This window comes from Plasmodium cynomolgi, chromosome 9, assembly GCF_000321355.1.
Source record: "Plasmodium cynomolgi strain B DNA, chromosome 9, whole genome shotgun sequence".
NCBI lineage: Eukaryota > Apicomplexa > Aconoidasida > Haemosporida > Plasmodiidae > Plasmodium > Plasmodium cynomolgi.
Genome location: NC_020402.1, coordinates 28,351 through 47,681, shown reverse-complemented (window position 1 = coordinate 47,681; position 19,331 = coordinate 28,351). Strand labels below are relative to the sequence as shown.

The window sequence follows — 19,331 nt, the reverse complement described above, 5'->3', positions numbered from 1 at the left end:
GGGGGGGGGGGGGGGGGGGGGGGAGGTGTAATATGTTTTGTTGATTGACGTGTATGTGTATGCCCTTGTAAATACGTTAATACATAAACTTATGCATATACATACCCAAAGTCGTACACGCACATATACATTTAAAAGGAGAATCAAATAAAATTTTAATTACACTTTTTTTAACCACTGATGGGAGAGGGTGGAAAAAAAAAAAAATACATTGGCGTTAAATGTAGATTTTCATAGTTAAAAATCTACCGACGTTTAAGTGTCCTTAATTTGCAATTCTTCTTTCTTTAATTTTTTTAAATACTTTGGATTTTTTTAAGGAAATTCTCTCTAGACAATTTCCCAAATTCTCCCTTGGCAATTTTATATTCCGTTCTGGTAAAATTTTGGTAGACACTGAATCCGAAAATTTTGGAGGTGCAGTAAGAAGGAGTTTTCAAAGTAGCATAGTAAGGATAGGTTTGTAAAAGTATATGAGGAAAGGATGTCCCAAAGAAGGAACCATCCAAATATACTTTGTCCTCTTCATGTATTTTGTATATCTCTTGACAAAGTGGACAATAAATATGCACTTTTGCAATTTTAATTTGATCGAATAGACCAATTGGAAGTACATTATGTTGAGAGCAACTAACTCTTGGGCAGCTTCCAAAATCGCCCTTGATATACTTATCCTTCATTAATGACAGCCCTTTGGGGGTTGTAATAAATCGTGCGTGGATTAATGAGTATAAACAGACGGCATCCTTTCCAAATGCGTTCTTAGCGTCATCTTCATCAGGGGCATCTCCAGCTACTATGGACAATAAATGATTAAAATTGGGCATCTCCGATTTTAATCCGTATAAATTAAAAGAATCTGTAATGTACTCATTATCTACCTCGACTAGGAAATTGCTGAGGGCTCTACTGTTGAACCATTTTACCCACGATGTACTTTTATCTGACTTGGAATCGTTGGCATCTTTGTTCGAGTCGCTAATATTCATTTTGACCTCTTCGCCTTGAATATGCGTCTGTGTCTGCTACTACCGTGTGGTATGAACTACTTTTTCCTATCTTACGTTATGCATACACATATGTACACATTAGTAATACATGTGCAGCGTGTAGAGAGGCACGTAGGAGGGGAAAGTTGCAAATTTACTCGTCACAATTTCCTCTACCCTTTCGGTATCGAGCGAACATAAAAAAGGGGAACTAGTTTTACGCTTCTCTTATGACAGGCTGGTCAAGATATTCGAATCTTTTAACAAACTTCCACAAAAGAGCACTTCAAATTTGTAAAAATGGGCCTTTATTTTGAATATCTCGACATGCGGTTTTTGTTCTACTTCTCTTTTTTTTTTTACAGGTGGTGGGAATACGTTTCTCCGTTCGTTCCTTTCCGTGTTTGTAAAAACGATTGGCACAATTCGCTGCAACACGTGCTGTTATTATTTCTTCGAAAGTGCGGTCGCGGGGTGGAGGGGCTACTAACTGGAAGTCTTATATAAACACATATATATATATAAACATGCACATGTACGTGATGTACATTCCCCGTGGAGTGTTCCCTTTCGTGGGGTGGACCTTCTCTTTGACCTTTAGGGGATGGGCGGGAACTGCTAAAAGTTACCACCACTTAACTTGGCGAAGAAGGTGAAAGAATTGTATACATAAATGGGGTAAAGCGCAGAAGTTCAGAGGATACATACATATAAATAATAATTACATGTACGTACACTCACTTATGTATGCATATTGCATATCTTCTGGTGGAGAAAATAATTACGCTTTGGTTATATTTTTCTATTATGTAAGTATTAATTAATAGCATAGAGATACATACCCTTTACCATTTCTTTTTTTAATTTCATTATGGAGTAAAAAAAAAAAAAAAAAATTAGAGATATGCAAACTTTGGGGATAACGGCAATGGTGGTGCAAATGCGTAATTATTTTTATTTTTCCTTTGCGATTTCGATTGGTAGGGGCCCTAATTTCCCCCCCCCCCCAACTTTTGGCAGATTGCCGTGAACAAGGAAAAGCGCGTACGTGTGAAATTATATTATGAGTAATCTATGCTTAATAAATTTCATGTACATGCATAGTACATCTCATGGATGTACATGAGAAGAATTGTTTACGTGTTACCTTGCTTAGGCATGCCAAGGTGATAACCACCTGGTGAAAAAAATAAAACCCCACCCTGAGCGACCAGTAACAGCACGAGCAATTTTAAGCTGTGTGGAATTTAAGAACGTACATGTTAATATAGCTTCCGTTTTACGAAAGAGCTTTTATTCACCTCATAACGAAGTAGAAATTAATTTGGAAGTGTCGTACACCTCCCCATATGATTTTTTTTTTTTTTTTTTTTTCCATACGCGTTATGGGAATAAGAAGTGATATGCTTATCTGTACGTTTAAAGTTTGCTTTATATGTGAAATTAAAAATGGTGCAATCAAGCTTACACATACAGCTTAGGAAAGGGAGAAAACGAGGGATGAGATAATCACTATGTGAATTTTTTTTTTTTGTAAGGGGAAGGTATATAAAGTGAGAGCGGCTGTGTTGTGCTCTAAATGAGTTATCCTTTTTCCTGTCCCATTTTGTGATGATGGTGTTGTTACGTGGTTGGTCCATCCTTGAGGTGGGATTGGTGAGAAGTGCCCGTGGGGTTAGAACAATTTGGCGGAAACAATTTAGCCATAACTTCTTTCATCACGACGCCCACACGCCAGCCCATTTTTCATTCCCACGCGTTACACCAAACATTCAGGAGGCATTTTTAACAGTGCTAACATTTTAAATTGTAAGATGCATTAATTTCGCGCATCGAAGAGGTGTCCTAGCACGGGCAATATATAGTGGTGTAGAAGTGCGCGCATATGAGTTTCTACAATAGGTCGATTCATAGGCGAAAGGGTCCACCCCAGTTATCCTCTCTACAACGTGTGCTTAATTTATATTTAAATGGAATTAAAAATTTTGTAAAGTTATTGGGGGGTATTTCATCCTCGGTGTGTGCTGATATTTGCCTTTTTTTTTTTTTTTTACAAGAGTGCGTAAAAAACAAAACTGCCAAGTGTGCAGCGTTTAAAAAAAATTCAAATACGAGAGTGTGGACAAATGCATTTTGCGTATTCACATCAAACGTCAGCGATGCATCGAGGGATGCATTTCGCGTTAGCAAACGCTTAATCGTAACTAAAAATAAAAAAAATAAAATATCAAAATTTCTGCAAAACGGGTGACGTCCCGTGAGCAAGTAGTCCCCTTATAAAGTGTATCAATCGTTTACGAGTACATATGGGAGCGCCGTTGGGGGGATATTTCGCTCCGCACGGGTGTTACCAAACTGATACTACGCTTCCCCAAGAGGTGTAACTTTTGTTGGGGATAAGTCTGTGTTACAGAAAAGGGATATTCTTCATATTGTGCAGGTGGTAAATAGCTACTCCTCTTTTTTTTTTTTTTCCTGTCCTCATACACACTTCTTATCGACAATATTTTTCACGCCATACTCCTCGTACTCACTTTTGGTCATACAGAACTGCGGAAACGTGCCCAGGGAGGACAAAATGGAAGCACCTATAAAGCAGTTGCACTTCCGATCGGCCCCTTTACTGTAGATAATTTGTGTGCTCTTCTCTTTTATTGTATCTATAAAAGGTAGGTACGATTTTAAAATTCCAACAAAGTTATGAAACATGGTGGATTCTCCAGTTACTATCAGGAAGTTAAGAACTTCATCTAAGTTCATATTTGCAGATATAAAGGATAAAATTCCTTTTTTGATAAAATCTTGTAGACCATCGAATATTTCAAAGTAAGTCTCAATTTGATCTGAGTTGCATATGTTGGAGTTCTTATCAGCTGGGTTGTCTGGTACTCTCTCTACGACGGAGGTGCTGGCATTAATTCTGTAATTATGTTTGTATAAAACTGGAAGTTTTAACGTTCTTAGCGAATCATAAAATGAGTTAAAGTCCATATTATGTAGTGTTGTTATTCCGGTTAATTTACTTATACTATTTTGGTTGTATTTTTTTTTAAAAAAAATGTATGGGAAAATAAGTCTTAACGATTCGCATGTATTTTGATCTATAATACTACCGTCGGGTAATTTATAAGTGGTGTTACATTCATTTTTGTTTTCATTTCTTTTAATTTTATCAATCATGGGATGACATTCATTACCTAAGCTTTCTTTTAAATGACTAGCTACATGGAGAGATCCCCAAAGATAATACGATTTTGTAACCAAGGGACATTTTAAAATTCTAATTTCGTTGCTCTTTTTTTCACCACTTTGACCTTTCTCAATAGTAAAGTAGGGATATATTTTAATATTTTTTACATTTTCTAGATAGGCTAGATAAATTCGATCGATTAGGTCTCCTCCTATGGGAACCTCTTCGATGTGTTTTTGAAAGATATACCCTTCTTGTATTCCACACAAGTTGGTGCAATTTCGTTCAACGTTGAGAACTAGGCCAGATGTCCTTGCGCATCCATAACAGGACAAAACACTTCTTCTGGAGAGGAATAACTGATATACATTATACGTTTCGAACATCAATTCTGTAAAATTTTCTCGATACCGCCTATCTGTTTTGTTTGGCTCTGTTAACAAAATGGGATGGTCTTGAAAATTATCATCCAATGCTTTACTCCCTGAGATGTCTTCCAGAAGTTTTTCCATTACGTCAAAATTGATGTCGTACTTGCTGCTATTATTATCGTCATATATGTATTTCATGCCGTATAGTAGTTCCACATTATCTCTTTTTATTTCTGGTAATAAAGGGAAAATTGTATGTTTTAGGGTAGCATTGTGGCCTACCGGTAACCCTAGAATTAAGTTAGAATTGTATCTGGGTGAGCACTCACCGGAGTACCCTGCCCGCATCTCGCCATCGTTTACATCTAAAATTATGGTTTGTATGTTCTGAAACATTTTTCGGAACGAACAGGAAGGAGTGCCGTGGGAGGGGGAAAAATAAAAAAAGAGCTTCTACCCCTTTTGCGTCCTCTATCTTGCTTATGTAGGTTTTTTCCCATTGGACTTCCCTCTGCACAAATTCCCCTCACCAGTGTGCGGATTGCTAAGCGCGATGGGGGGAAATAATAACTTGGGGGGTCCCAATGTTGTCATTAATTGTGCCTTTTTTAAAGCATTGGAAAGTAGTCACCTGATGATTTTACCTTCAGATATTGTTGTCACTTCTTAGGGTTCGCTTCCCCGCGTTGTGTTTATTCATCGATGTTTCTTTGCGCTATGGTTTATACTTTTTCATTCCTACGCGGAGACAATTGCGGGTTCCCACACTTATGTTCGCATTTGTGCGCACGTGGAGTGGCTATCCCTGTGCGCATAAAATGGCGTGGGCGTGATGGCAACGCATCAACTGCTACTTCGCTTCGCCTGCCCAGGTCAACACGATTTCTGTGCGAGCACGTATTTGTCACTACTACTACTGCTGCTGCTACTATTACTACTACTACTATTGTTGTCACTTAGCAATTGTGAGTAATTAATAAACTTGCTTGACGGAGTTTCTTCCCTCTCGGTTTAGCGGCGGAAACGCAGGCATATTTCGGGGTTGAAAATGCATGCACTGTTGGCACTACGCTTTGTTGTTTTTTCCCCTTTGTTGAGTGCGGTGCGCGGGGTGGGAAAATAGCGGCAGTCCCTTCCAATTGCTCCTGCAAAATGGCACAAAATGGTACAAAATTGGCAGCCCCCGGTAAGAGTTTGTGTACTTAAAAAAAACAGCATATAGGCATTTACCTATTCACCTAATCGCATGCATAAGATAGCCCTTCCATGGAGACATTCATAATGAAAGATTTAATTTCGAATGATGCCAACCCTTCTTTCGCTTTTTTTTTTTTCGACCAAGCTAGCTATACACTTTGTTACCAGCTTGTGGAAAACATAACACCACAACTTCTTTGTTTGTATTGATTATGTTTTAAGCGGCTCTTCGTCCCATTTTTTGTTTGATGAATCGATTTGAGGACGTCCTATGGAGTGTTCACCCAGTTGCTCCTTTTTTGGGGGCCCTGTAAGGTGAAGCTTAAGTGTAGATTGTGTTAACGCGCACGTGCGTTGTGTGTATTAACTGCACAAGTGGCATAGCATAAAGGGTTGTTGAAATTAAAATCAATTTTTTGCAAAATCTTTAACGTTGGTGTCGTGCTTAAGGGAAAGCCTTCTGCACGTCTCCCTCATTTGGGAGCATGTTCACCGAAGGTCCACTGCCAATTCCGTTCTATCGTACAAACTTTTTTGAGAATTTTGCAAAACGGATGTAGCTTAATTTGCCTCCACGTATATATAATTATGTGTGCGTATATTTCCATAGGTGCGTATTTCAGCCGACTCTAAGATTGGAAGCATACCGTTTTGTTTCTTTTCGGTTTCCTCGTTATTTTCTCTTTGTGTGTCAAATGAGTGAAGATTCGTTTTTTTCGCATCCCTCTAATTTTATAAAACGCGCCAAAAGGTATCATATGGGAGTAAATGTGTGATCAATTTTGAGAGATTGTCCATTTTTTTGGTAAGTCTCAGTGGGGAATTACTTGGGGTGAGTCTCGGTACGATGGTGTGGGGATTCATTTACCCTTCACCTTTTGCTTAGCCCATATATATGGCATTTTAAGCGCAAAATGGAACTTCAGCTCGGGTTTTATTTTCTCGCATTTTCAACAACTGTGTGAATTTTTATGTTCCCTTGGAAGGATAATTCAGCAGCAACGGCGGAGAGGTGTCAGTATTTTGGAAAACTCCCAATACTAGGAAACCTCGTGGTGATTATTTTTCCCTTGTTACGAATGGTCCAAATGTTTTCTCCTTTTTTTTTTGACGAGTTAATTTAACCAAGTTGGACAAAAAATAAAAAAAAAAAATGGAAAAATTTTGCACTTGTTCTTCGAGACGAAGAAATGTGTACATACATAAGAGACGGTGCAATTTTGCGATTCGCGGGCTACTTAAGCTTGCAATCATCTCTGAAAGGGGGAAAAATAAAACCGTTTGGTAAAATATAATCACCTTTTGGGAATAACGTTATAATATGAAAAAGGATGTTTCTATGTTGTCTTTTGTGTCCTTGTTTGGCGTCATAATTCACAGCGTTATAGCATCGCGTAATTGTATTTTTTCAGTTTCCTTTGTCCATAAGGGATATGTAACTGTTTGTTCATTTGGCTTTTCGTTTGTCCCCTGTTGTGCATACAATTTTTTTTTTTTTACTCTTTAAAGGGAATTGCACTGCAGTACATTAGAAAAGGGTGAGGATTGGCCTTTTTGTCCCCCACAACAGGGTCACACATATATATTTACAGATATACACAAGTTGCACACATTTACACATCTTTTAGCGCCTTTCTTAATAGTATCAGAAATCCAGCCCAAATGAAAAAAGTGGGAGTTGTCCTGTTCATCCTTCTAATCAAAGAAATAATCTCGTTGAAAATATGTTCGAGGAGAAAATACCCTAACGTGGAAAACGGGGTGTACCAGCTGGACAACCGAGGGAGGCCGATCAAAATTGTGGATGTGAATTACAACCATGTGTGGGAACTACCAAAGGGGGGAAGTGTTAATTCTTACACGGTTGTTAAAAAAAATGGAAAGGTTAAAAAGTTTAGCGAAGGAACAAACATAATTTATGGAACTACAAAAAAGGTTAACTGGGGACGGGGCGGTGAAGAGGAAGAGGAGGAGATTGATGATGAAAATAAAATAAAAAAAGAAATTGCGAAGAGGAAAAAATTGAACAATATAAAAAATGTGTCTAATGTAGCTAAAAATGAGAAAGATGTGGAACAAAAAAAAAAAAAAAAACTGGAAGTGCCTCGTGCTATGCATATAACAGCGGAAGATGTCCCGGAGGAAGAAGAGGCGAACGAAGAAGAGGGGTAATACGAATTTTCGAGAATTTCACAAAAATGAATTGCTAATCATTTGATGACAAATGTTTACTTGCGAGTGAACATGAGTGTGCATAGTGTGTGTACTGAGGGAAAAAATTTCCAAAGCGGACAACGCGCAGCTCCCTCTCCTTCTGCAAGGACGCGCGAAGGAAGCTCTTGCATTGTGCAGAACAGATTATCCTACAGTTTAAAAAAAAAATGCGCTCCATTTTTTTTACATTTTTACGTTATCATTATTTTTCTTTTTACCATTTTGAAGATATGGCAGGATAGCAAAGGAATTAGGAGGTACATAAAAGGAGGGCACCAAATCTTTTAGGGGGAACAACAAACGCGCGTGACTACACATGTTTGCTTGTCTATTCCTTTCGCTGTTCTGCGGGACGCGCATTAAAATTGTTAATGCTGATTTCTTTGTGGATTACTCTATTCTACTTCATCTTTTTTCATCCCATTTTATTCACTTTTTGTTTGCAGCTAAGATAAAGGAAAATTTGGAGAGGTTATTCATCAGGGGAAGAGAACAAAATGAGAGACAGAAATGAAAGAAAAATAAAATAAATTTACACATATGTGTAACGATTAGACTGAGTTACGATAGACAGTGTATCGTTGTCTTCTTCTCCTTTTCAGTCACTACGAGGAAAGCAAAGCCCCATCTTCCTTAAGTGCCGATTTGTTAGATGTTAAAATTCCCACAAGTTTGGAAAAGTTGTTAATGGACGATTTGGAAGAGGGGAAATGGCTCTCTAAAAATCCCGTTCACGATAAAATATGTTTGCGGGACTACTCCAAACAGTGTCCTTCTCTATGGGAGAAAGTATCCGAAACACAGTGCATCTCTCCCAAGTGAGGGGATAATCAAATGGGGCGACAAAAAACATGTGTGGTTGCACGTGCACATTTGTGTTATGAAGAAGGGAAAAACTACCCCATTGGGTACATACATATGATATATCCATTTTTATCTGTCATTTTTTCCCCCTCTTCCGTGAAAGGGACTACGCGGGGCCCTGCTCGCACCTGATGACTTTTGAACCCATGAGCGCAAAGGAGAAAAGTCTCATAGGAATGGACTGTAAAGGTGAATCAGGAAAAATGAAGACTCTAAAATTTGCACATATATTGGTGAAATGTTACTCGTATTTATGATCTTTTTCTTTTCTTTTCTTTTCTTTTCTTTTTTTATTGAAGTGAATTGGCTGTGCCTTAATGAGTTGTGCGGGAATAGCGGACGGGATTACTCAAAGGACTGTCCAGAAAATTGGACTTACACGGGAAAGTGCGAGGCGCCAGAGTAGGCTTAAAAAAGGGAAAGGAAAAAAATACATGTGGTGAAACAATTATGATAGCAGTTACTACCGTTGCTATAGATGCTAATGAATGTCGCATTTATTTTTGTTTTCCCCTTTTTTGAAGAAACTACTCCGGAGGATGCAACAAGACAATGGTAAACGGATTGGCTGCTTTCACGCATGTAGAAATATGAACTATTGGTTCTTGAAGCCTCATTGATGTGGACATAAATTCCGTGTTGAACTGCCACTCGTTTGCAGGATTTTGGGGCCTTCACAAAAAAGGAGAAGGAGGAGTTTTCTTCCGGTACTTTCAAGATTCTATAAAATGGGGGCACACATAGGATCCTTTTCTGTGCTTAGTGCTTTGTTTTATTTGGTTACATTTTTTTTTTTTTAATTTTTTAATTTCCTCATTTTTGTGCAGCTTGTAAAGTGGTAAGCTAGGAGTTCCCCAACTGATAAAGATGATACACGTAGAACAGATTTATGCGCCAAGGGGGAGAAAAAGAACTACTCACCAAAATGCCTTACACAATTTTGAAAACATTTATATGTGGAATTTTCTTTTTCTAACTGCTTTGAATACGAATGCATAGGTGTGGCCTTGCAAAGAGGAGTCATGCGGTGAGTTCGTTCGAAGGGGAAACTAAAAATAGCTCCTCTGTGTGTACAAATATACACAGCGTGAGTACTGCAATGTTGGTTACGAATGGGATGTGCGCTAAATGGATAGCATTCCACAGATGCATTCATAAAGCCCGCGGAAGGTGCCAAAATGATGCTTAATTTAAAAAATGCATTTTTATTCCCCCATTCCCACCCCCTTTGCAGAAAGGGATTACTCAATAACGTGTCCTAAAGGTTAAAAAAGGGAAAGAATCCAAATAATAATTTGGCCAAATTAGGCGCATCACAATTTCACCATTTTTATCTCTTTCTAAAAAAAACGCCATGCATGAATTTACGACAGGTTGGTCCTACAATGCGAGCAGGGATACCTGCCGCAGTAGCCACGGTTTCGAAGGGCTGATTTCGAAGGAGGAAATGGAAGCCATAAGCAACATGTCTTACCACGTAAGGATAAAATGGAGTGCACCAATCGAGTTTGAAATGTGCTAATGTTGTAATGGTCTTAGCTGGGAAAATTCCCATCTGTGCTAAACACTCACCAAAAATTGACAATTCTGATAACGCTGCCATGACGGATGACACTATAACGCGGCGACACTGCACCGCGGCGGCACTACAACGCGGAAACATTACAACACCGCCAACCTTCGTAGCAAAGAGTAGCCTTTTCCACGAAGTACGGAATCGTCTGGCCATGCAAAAACAAATGCACCCTTGGCTACGACCTATATGACTGCCCCCGAGGATGGATCAACTTAATGAATTCAGGAGTTTGTAAAGCCCCAGATGATTACATCCCCCCAGCGAGCTGTCCTCGTATAACCCATTTTGACTATATGAGCATAAATGAAAAGGAGGCATTCAGCAGGAAGTGCCATGTTAAGTGGCTATGCGTTGAAAATTCACAGAGAGATTATTCCAAATGTCCCAAATATTTTGACTACGGAACTGAGGGAAATGATAAAGGGTTGTGTATTCCAAATGAAAAATATAAAGGGCCATGTAAAGATGCCCAAGATATACTGTCGTTAAGTCTGGAGCAAAAATATAACTTCGAAGAGACTTGTGAAGCTCAGTTTCGTAATATGCGAAGCGAAGATATTCCTCAAGCGAATGAGGATGTTATCGACCCCACTACGATGGAAAAACTACTCAAGGGAGCTGACACCACGGACAAGGGAATTACCTTGGAGTAGTTTCTACGAGCATGCACAAGTAAATGCATATGGGTATTACACACACTTGCACGTGTGGACATATTCAATTGGGGGTTCCCTTTTTTGAGTTAATTTAAAAATGTTAAAATATTTTTCACATTAATTTTGTTGAAAGTACAAAAAAGGGAAGCAAAAAGGGGGACAAGCGAAACAGAAGTGATACACACAAAAAAAAAAAAAGAAAAGAAAAGGAACAAAAGAACAAAGGAGCGATGTTGGGGCAAACAGAATGCCACTACAAAGCTAGCTTTTAACTCAAACTGAAGCCAATAACGAAACGTAGTTCATTGGTAAACGTGCGTTAATACGCATTTCTTCTGCGACAGTAGCAGCCGGTGGGAACATTTAAACCTTCCAAAATGGTTTATTCTAATAGGCTACGAAAAAAGTCATTTTTTTCTTGATGGCAACAACTTTCGCGTTATGTTAATCTGGTTTGAAGCGTTAGCCTGGAAGAGAACGAACGTTTCCGCTTTTGTTTTTGAAACTTATCTGTTCCTCCAAAAGGGGAATATTTAACAGTTTTTTTTTTGGAAGAAAATACAAAAAGTAAAATGCGGCCATATATTAGTCTCTTTATATGTCAACTGATTTGTGTGAAGTTTAATTATTTCCCTTTCTTTACGATCCACCCCTTTGTGTGGCAACCGTTGGCGCTACGTCTGAACCCGTTTTATTTACATGCCATTCAAGGGGTGAAGCATCCTTCAGGGGGGTAAAATAATTTCCCCAATTCTGCCTATTCCGTAAATATATTCCTAGCAGAAGGAAAACGGTTTTACTTATGTGGCTTCACTTTTTCGCTCCTCCAAATTTGGGGGAATCGTCTTCCTATACTTCAGGGATAACTCCAAAACCTTTTTGTGAACCCTTTCCCTAAGATTTTCATCCGGTATGTGTTCAAGAATTTCATTAACGAAGGCTTTCATCATCATTTGTCTGGCAATTTTTTCAGTTATTCCTCTTGTCATTAGAGAAAAAATGGGTTCTTCCTCTAAATCGCTAATAGTTGCTCCATGATTTGCGCATTCAATATCACTTGGAATAATTTCCAAAGTTGGTATGGCAACGGCACTGGCCCCAAAATTTAGTAGTACCGATCTGCAGAGGGTATTTAATTTGGCCTTTATTGCATCTCGTTCAATTCGACCTCTACTCCTCCAAACGGCATGCCCTTTATCAGATACTAGAAATTTGAATAACTGATTTGTTTCCATATTAGGGTGTTCATGGTGAAACATTTCATACTGACTGATGTTTTGTTTATCCTCTAGCAAAGACAATCCGTAACTTTCTTGTTTACATCCTTTTTCACCTTCAATTTGTAAATTTACTCTTGATGAGAGGCTACCCAGGAGTACATCTGCGAACTTATAATTTGCCTTGATTCCATTTTTTACTGAAACGTTGTGAAAGTACCACACGTTTTTACCTAATTCTTGAGATAAGGTGTGCTTGACGTTTGATTTTTCTTCCATGGCGATTCTAGAGAATGCATTTACGAGGCCTCCGTTATTCTGGCTTAACGATATGTGCGATTCGTGGATGTTTATTTTGCTATTCCCTTTGACGTAAACGACAAGTCTGGGGGTGGTCACTGGGTTGTGCATGTAATTGGTTAGTTCGTTTTTTGTGTATTTTTTTTCGCTTTGTAGAATTGGCTGTGTGTTTTCTTTTGCTTTTGGTGATGCATGGTGTGCATCTTCCCCAGCGTTGACGTAGTCGTCATGTTGTTTTCTTGAAGTCGATTCATTCGTTGCTTGGACCGATTCGTCGCCTGGCGAACTTTCACACACTGAGTAGTCTGCCTCCTTGGTACTCGTCTGATCGTCCTCATTCTTCGACGTCGCGATGAATATGACGTGAATAAACTTGTCACTTAAGTCGATGTCTTTATCTAGGTAAATCACAGCGCAATCTTTTATTGAGGCTAAATTTAGCGCGGAAAATTTGGCCATGCCAAAGTCGCTCTTCCTGTAATCATAAATGGGATAATCGTTGTCGAATTTTCTGGACTGCTTTCCAATTTGACCCCTCACAAAAGGTTGCGTATTTTTTTTGTACCAATTGGAATGTTCGGGAATGTAATACAACTCTTTATTAATTAAATATTCCACTTCTGCATCTTTGATGTTAAAGAAGCTACCCACAAATATTTTACTTTTTTTCGTTTGTTCCCTCTGGTTGGTACTGCTGGAAGGTTCCTGTGGATTCTGTTCACCTTCTACATTCTTCTTGGCATCTGACTGCTTCAGTTCACTGTCTAAGTTTTTCAAGATGGCTATATCATCGGACAGGTATTCATCCACTATTCCGTCCCGAACGACTAAAGTGTAGAAAGCGTTTTTGCATTTAACAGAATTGGAATAATTGATGTCCTCGTTTAATTTTTTCGGTGAACTTGTTTTGTGCTCGTTTACCTCCCTGGGGGGGTTGTCTCTTGGCTTCTTATCATCATCGGTGGAGTCACTTAACTCAGCACTGTTTTGGTCACTCGCGTCTACTTCGCTGCAAATTTGTTCATTCGGACTTGCAAATGGTCTTTCATCGCAGGGAAATTCTGTCTGTTCGAGGTCAGCTACATCTGCATTATTGCTATAGGGATCCTCTTGGTGAGCACTTTTACCACTGCGGAACGCTACCTCATCGATTTTCATCTTAAAATTTGTTAGTTCTTCTTTCGAGATTTTTCTCAAACTTATGCTGTTATCAAAATTCTGTTTATAGAATTTTTTTAGGTTTACTTGTTGCCTCCAGGCTTCCAATTTTCGGTTGGGAGTTGGAATTTCACCGAAAGCACTTTTTCCCGAATTTTGTAAAATTTTCCACATACAATATTTCGGATCGTCAATATTTAGGTAAATTTTCGGGATGGGTATGCTGTTGGAATTTTCTATTATTTCCCCTTTCTCGTCATACTTCCACATATTGATAAATTCTGTGTCTTCTAAAATGTTTTGGTTATATTTTTCTTTGAAGATTTGAATTTGGTCATCAAATAGATTTTTCTTGTGGGTTAGACTGCGAGAAATTTCTTCATCCATTGGGTCTTTTTCGTTTTTCACCAATTGATTAGAGGTACTTTTTTGGGGCTCTACCAAACTGGGGGCACCATTTTGAGCGCTGCTACTTCGTTTCATTTGTAACTCAGATTCGGGGATGACCGCAGAAATGTTGTCAGTACCGTTTTTTTCATAATAAAGGGGGGGGTTATTCCCTTTTGGAAATCTTTCCGCCTTATTTGAATTCTTTTCATTCCTTTGTATTAGCTTCTCTTTTAGCTGATCAAATTTGTTAATTAGATAATCCGTTTCTATGGCAGTTTTATCCCGTATCAGTATTTGCAGTGTGTGTAAATTTAGGAGAAAGTTCAAATTGGGAAAAAAATGTTGATTATAGGAGGAAGATATCAGCATTAAATCGTTAAAAAATTCATTTCTTTTAACATCGGTCGGTGTGTTGAACGAATATATTTTGTTTCTTTCTTTTCCAAATGTGTCGATATTACGGGCACTGAACCCACTAGTGGTTAACGCGTTAATAGGAGAATTATTGTAACACTTTGGGGAGTTAAAATTGGATGGCACAAATTTCGATTCGGTTGAAATGTCTTCTTCGTAGGTTACTAATTTGGGGATATAATATTTATATGTATAGAATTCCCTTTTTAAATTAACTGGGTGTGTGTACATAAAATTATATTTGTATGTTAAGTAGGGTTTTTTTTTTTTTCCCACTCCTCCATTTCGATTAGTTCATTATTTTTTATAAAATTGTTTACACTGCCTATGTCTTGATATTCCGTGTTGTGCATGTTGGATAAATAGTCATACATCAAAGTCTTGTTGTACTTTTTCTCATCGTTCCCTAGGTACCAATCGTTCATGGTGACATTTGAGACAGTTCTTTGGCAGTTTTCTGTAATTTCTTCCTCGCCATCTTCTTCTTTTTCCATTTCGGGAGTAAATTTTTCATACAATTCTTCATACTTTCGTAGGCTCCTTTTGAAGTTCCTACGTTTGTTTGTGTCTTCTTTTGGGGTAGATAGGTTAATAAAAAGGGGTTTGGAAAATTGCGGAATGGGGGTTCCTCCGCTTTTCGTAAGTCTTCTTCTCAGTTTGGACACCTCCGTGTTTTTATAGCCCCCCACGTTTGTTTCATTTTGCGTGTTTCGCTGGTTCTGTACATTTTGTATGCGACTGACATTCCCTCCATTTTGATCACCTTCAGCTGTGTCATTGGAAGAATCCAGTTTACTTCGTCTCGCTAAATTGCTGCCGAAATGGATGGCGTAAAGTTTTCTTTTTACTTTGTTTTTGTTCCACTCGTGGACTGTCCCATGGAGTGCACTTCTTCCCCTTTTGGGGACGTTATTAAAAGTGCAGTTGTAATATTGGGGCTTTGGTTTTGGGCTTCCGTGTGACTTTGCCTCTGTTCTAAGACTAGAGGTACTAACGTGGGCATCATCAAAACATCTGCAATTCGCATAATGGAATAAATTCACGACATTACTAGTTAGCAGGAGGAGAACCAGAACACAGCTCCCTATGATTGCTTTAGGCATAGTTCCCTTTCAGTATGTGAAAAAACTGCATTTTTATGAAAAAGGGGTAAAAATTCAACGTTAAGTGGTTACCCTTGCATGACGTTAACATTGTTCCTTTTTCTTTTGAAGTACACTAATTTGTGCAATAAAAGGGGTAAGGGGAAAAAAGATTAATTAACTTGACAAACATGTAGCTTCAATCATTTTGAGGCGAATGCCGCATTTCATTTTATATACACAAATGAGGTGCCACTTCGAATAAGCCGGAATTGTAGGCATAAACTGTATGCATGAAAATTCCCCACTTTCCTGTTGCCACTTTTTCTCACATTTTGTTCGCACAAGCGATTGAACATGCTTAGCTACATAAATACTTGCTGGCAATTATATTAAAAAAAAAATTATTTTCATAAAAATTAGCATTTTTGCAAAAGGAAGGTCATGCACGGGGAAAACGAAAAAGTAAGGCGAAAAAATTATCAACCAATTTGCATTTTCCACTTTATAAAACAAACGTGACAAAGGAAACACTTAAAAAAAAATAGTCTAACACGTTAGCAGCTTTCCGTTTATGAAGTTGTTTTACGTGGTAGAAGCAAACCATTTGCGCGGTTCAAATGGAGGGAAGAGGTACAGGTAAATCTCATCTAAATGGAAATTAAAATTTTACGAATTGCAATTCGCATTGTTAAATAATTTAAAAAAAAGGGGGAGGGATGAAATATATGTGCTTTTTTATGCAAAATTTTGGAAGTTTTTCCTAACATATTATGCGCACAGGTTTGAAGTGTGGAAACGAAATGAGAAATGGTCTACTGTTCAAATGAATACACACATTGGGAGGAAATTGTTCCAATGACGCGTTTGTAGTTTTTTTTTTTTTGCATTAATGGGAGAAAGGGCGAATACGCCGATGAGAAGTCCCCATTTTAAAAGCCTTAATATCGAGTTTAACCTTTAATGTGCGTGGAGAAAATTGTACTTTTATGCACAGTTTTAAAGGACAGTTGAGTGATCCTTTTGCTTTTCTATAAGGTGGCTACGATTATGATAAAATAAATGAAAGTCTACGCGCGAATACACACCGGTTTTATTGTACATTGTTCCTCTTTTATGCTCCCGTCCATTCCTTTTTTATTCATTATGGGTAAAAAAAGGGAGCAGTAACAATGTACGATGCCCCCGAAGATAAAAATAAAAGGGTGGGAAATAAAAGGAATACAGTTCTTTATATCCTGCGAGGGGAATGTGGTAGATCTTATTTGACTTGTGTACTGCATTACAAGCAACTTAATGTGATGGTACTTACAGGAAATTACTTATCTCGCTCAAAAGGGGAACACACGTAATTGGCTCACGGCAGAAAATTGCGCGTACATATACGAATGAGCGAGCACATCAAATCGTTCGTCTGTAAAATGCTATACCATTTGCACAAACTGAAACGATAACACAACGTCGTTTGATAATTTTTAATATTTATGTTTTGTGAACCCTTAAAGGAGATTCAAATGTTGTAAATTCGCCCCCGTTATTTCACCTAATTTTTGCGTAAAATATTTTGCAATTTTTGCCACAACTCAATGGCGAACAAGTTGCGAATACGTATATGCATATCTATACCATTTTTTCGAATGTGAATTTTTAAAAGGATAAAATTTTAAAGATTTTTTTCAAATTTTTTGCAAAAAGGGAGAAGAAAATTATCCTATTTGAATAATTTTATACGACAGTAAGCTTGAAACTACGCGTAAAATGCAGAACGTGTAACGCACCTGCTGTGAAAAAAAATATCAAGCATGTAATGGATGCGGCAAGTAGATTTTACTTTATAAGCACGGATGGCTGAGTGGTCTAAAGCGTCAGACTCAAGATCTGATGAACGTAAGTTCGCATGGGTTCGAACCCCATTCCGTGCAAAAAAAAACTATAGTTATTATTATAACATAATAATATAATAAATAATATTATTATATATTTATTATATTTTTACTTCATTCAAACGGTATGTAATTTGACACAATGTAGTAAAATAAATAACCATTATACGAAAGAATTATGCGGAAAATGATATTAAAGGTGAAAACATTTTTTTAACGTGATTTTTAAAAATTCTATGAATTCTCTCTTCTTATTGCAGAACATTCGCAGAAACGTAGCGTTATTTAAAAGAAGCGCATAAAAATATACGATTCTTGGCGTTTGAAGGAAAATGTAGTAACTACATCGATCGGAGGAGTGTGCCATAGAGAAAATGCTATGCTCCTCCCAGTATTTTTTATGTATCTTTATTCAGCATAATTTATGAGAAGAAATGGGCCAATAAAAATTGGAAGAATACTTACGCTTTTCATTTGAATTGAGCGATCTACTTATAATTCGCAAATCGGTATGATGAGCGATGGGACAGAAAACGCCTACAAAAATTGGTCTTAAAACTTATTACAGCAGTGTTTATTGGTTAAGGGAATTTTAGTGGGGGGTTCAATTTTACCAAATCTTGTTTCGATTAAAACGCTATGTTATTATGTATGTGACACTTAATGCCTTATCCGTTGGTGAAGCAATACCATATCATGGTGTTAAGCGGATGGTCATGGACAAAGCAAAAGGGTATTCTCAGAGGCAGTACATATGAGAAATAAAACTGAAAAAGTGTTAAGGTATATTAAACTTCATGTTAGCTAGGAGCTGTATCCCATTTAATGTTATTGTTTGAGAAAAACACCATAACAGAACGTTCGTTGAGATAAAGCTTATATAAAGTACATATACTTCTAATAGGAAAACGCCCCTTTATTGGCTCATCGTCATTTCGTCCATGTTCGGGAACGCACATATGCTTTCTTAAGGTTATAGTTTCACTTAAAAGAGAGTTTTTTTTTATTTTCGCCATTTCATACATTTTCAATTTGGTTGCATATTAGTAAAAGCTGTAAATAATGCATTCGCGGTAGTATAAATTACCGAAATAAGCAAAATGAAAGAAGGGAGAAGAGGCTAAAAAATGCTATAGGGTATAAAATTATACTTCATAAATATGATCGCGGGGAGAATTTAAAGCAAATTCGCAAAGCCGAAAAATTAAAAAAGGAAAAAAAAAAGTAGTCACCAAAAAAGAAGGTTATGAATCTTTTTATTATTTCGCTTCTTTCTTCCTATGCGTCAACCGGGAGTCGAACCCGGGTCACCTGCTTGGAAGGCAGGTATCATGGCCGTTAGACTATTGACGCGTTGGTATAACGTCATTTCACATTTGCCATATTTGTTATATATATGTATATATATAATATTGATGATGAGCTCTTTCTCCCCTCTGTGCTTTCAATGGCAATGCAGGGTATTCACCAAAACCTGCGCAGAGTAAGCGCTTCTTGGTCGACACCCTATAAATTAAAAAAGTTATTGCTTTTCATGTTATATGCATAGATGGGCATATTTATTACAGTATGTTTGTCCTTGTAAATGCGCTATTTTTTACATTCACGAGATTTCTCAGGATGAATTCCGAAATTTTGTTTTGCCAAGTTTTACACGCTTCACCGTCCCGTCAAATGTTGGCATACTACATTTCGTTCTACATTGTTCGTAAAAGCGAAAATGCAGAAAAGAAATTGACGAAGAGGAGGAAGAAGTATGAACTTCACATTTAATAGTTAGCAATTCAACAAGTATGCATTTTTTGTACGTGTATCTTCTTTTATATGTAA

At 37.7% G+C, this 19,331-nt stretch overlaps 5 protein-coding genes and 2 non-coding genes across 7 annotated transcripts; 3 read left to right on the top strand and 4 right to left on the bottom strand.

Annotated features, from left to right (window-relative positions):
- Positions 1-296: 296 nt before the first annotated feature.
- On the bottom strand, positions 297-1,022 carry PCYB_091080 (casein kinase II beta chain; the record flags this gene model as incomplete). Its single annotated transcript, XM_004222221.1, has 1 exon — positions 297-1,022. Exon 1 carries the CDS (start codon positions 987-989, stop codon positions 297-299), a length of 693 nt encoding a protein of 230 aa, XP_004222269.1. The 5' UTR covers positions 990-1,022.
- A 2,448-nt stretch (positions 1,023-3,470) lies between these two features.
- On the bottom strand, positions 3,471-4,946 carry PCYB_091070 (actin; the record flags this gene model as incomplete). Its single annotated transcript, XM_004222220.1, has 2 exons — positions 3,471-4,783; positions 4,880-4,946. 2 exons carry the CDS (start codon positions 4,944-4,946, stop codon positions 3,471-3,473), a joined length of 1,380 nt encoding a protein of 459 aa, XP_004222268.1.
- Positions 4,947-7,409: 2,463 nt separating this feature from the next.
- Positions 7,410-9,552, top strand: PCYB_091060 (hypothetical protein; the record flags this gene model as incomplete). The annotated part of the gene is made up of 8 exons (XM_004222219.1): positions 7,410-7,915; positions 8,190-8,218; positions 8,408-8,432; positions 8,564-8,779; positions 8,929-9,014; positions 9,125-9,227; positions 9,350-9,380; positions 9,487-9,552. The coding sequence occupies 8 exons, from the start codon at positions 7,410-7,412 to the stop codon at positions 9,550-9,552; spliced, it is 1,062 nt and encodes a 353-aa protein (XP_004222267.1).
- A 627-nt stretch (positions 9,553-10,179) lies between these two features.
- Positions 10,180-11,054, top strand: PCYB_091050 (hypothetical protein; the record flags this gene model as incomplete). The annotated part of the gene is made up of 2 exons (XM_004222218.1): positions 10,180-10,302; positions 10,512-11,054. The coding sequence occupies 2 exons, from the start codon at positions 10,180-10,182 to the stop codon at positions 11,052-11,054; spliced, it is 666 nt and encodes a 221-aa protein (XP_004222266.1).
- An 803-nt stretch (positions 11,055-11,857) lies between these two features.
- PCYB_091040 (hypothetical protein) lies at positions 11,858-15,639 on the bottom strand (the record flags this gene model as incomplete). Its single annotated transcript, XM_004222217.1, has 2 exons — positions 11,858-14,700; positions 14,859-15,639. 2 exons carry the CDS (start codon positions 15,637-15,639, stop codon positions 11,858-11,860), a joined length of 3,624 nt encoding a protein of 1,207 aa, XP_004222265.1.
- A 1,817-nt stretch (positions 15,640-17,456) lies between these two features.
- On the top strand, positions 17,457-17,540 carry PCYB_091037. Its single transcript has one exon. It is a non-coding gene; the product is annotated as a tRNA-Leu (tRNA).
- A 1,242-nt stretch (positions 17,541-18,782) lies between these two features.
- On the bottom strand, positions 18,783-18,854 carry PCYB_091033. The gene has a single exon. It is a non-coding gene; the product is annotated as a tRNA-Gly (tRNA).
- Positions 18,855-19,331: the final 477 nt, after the last annotated feature.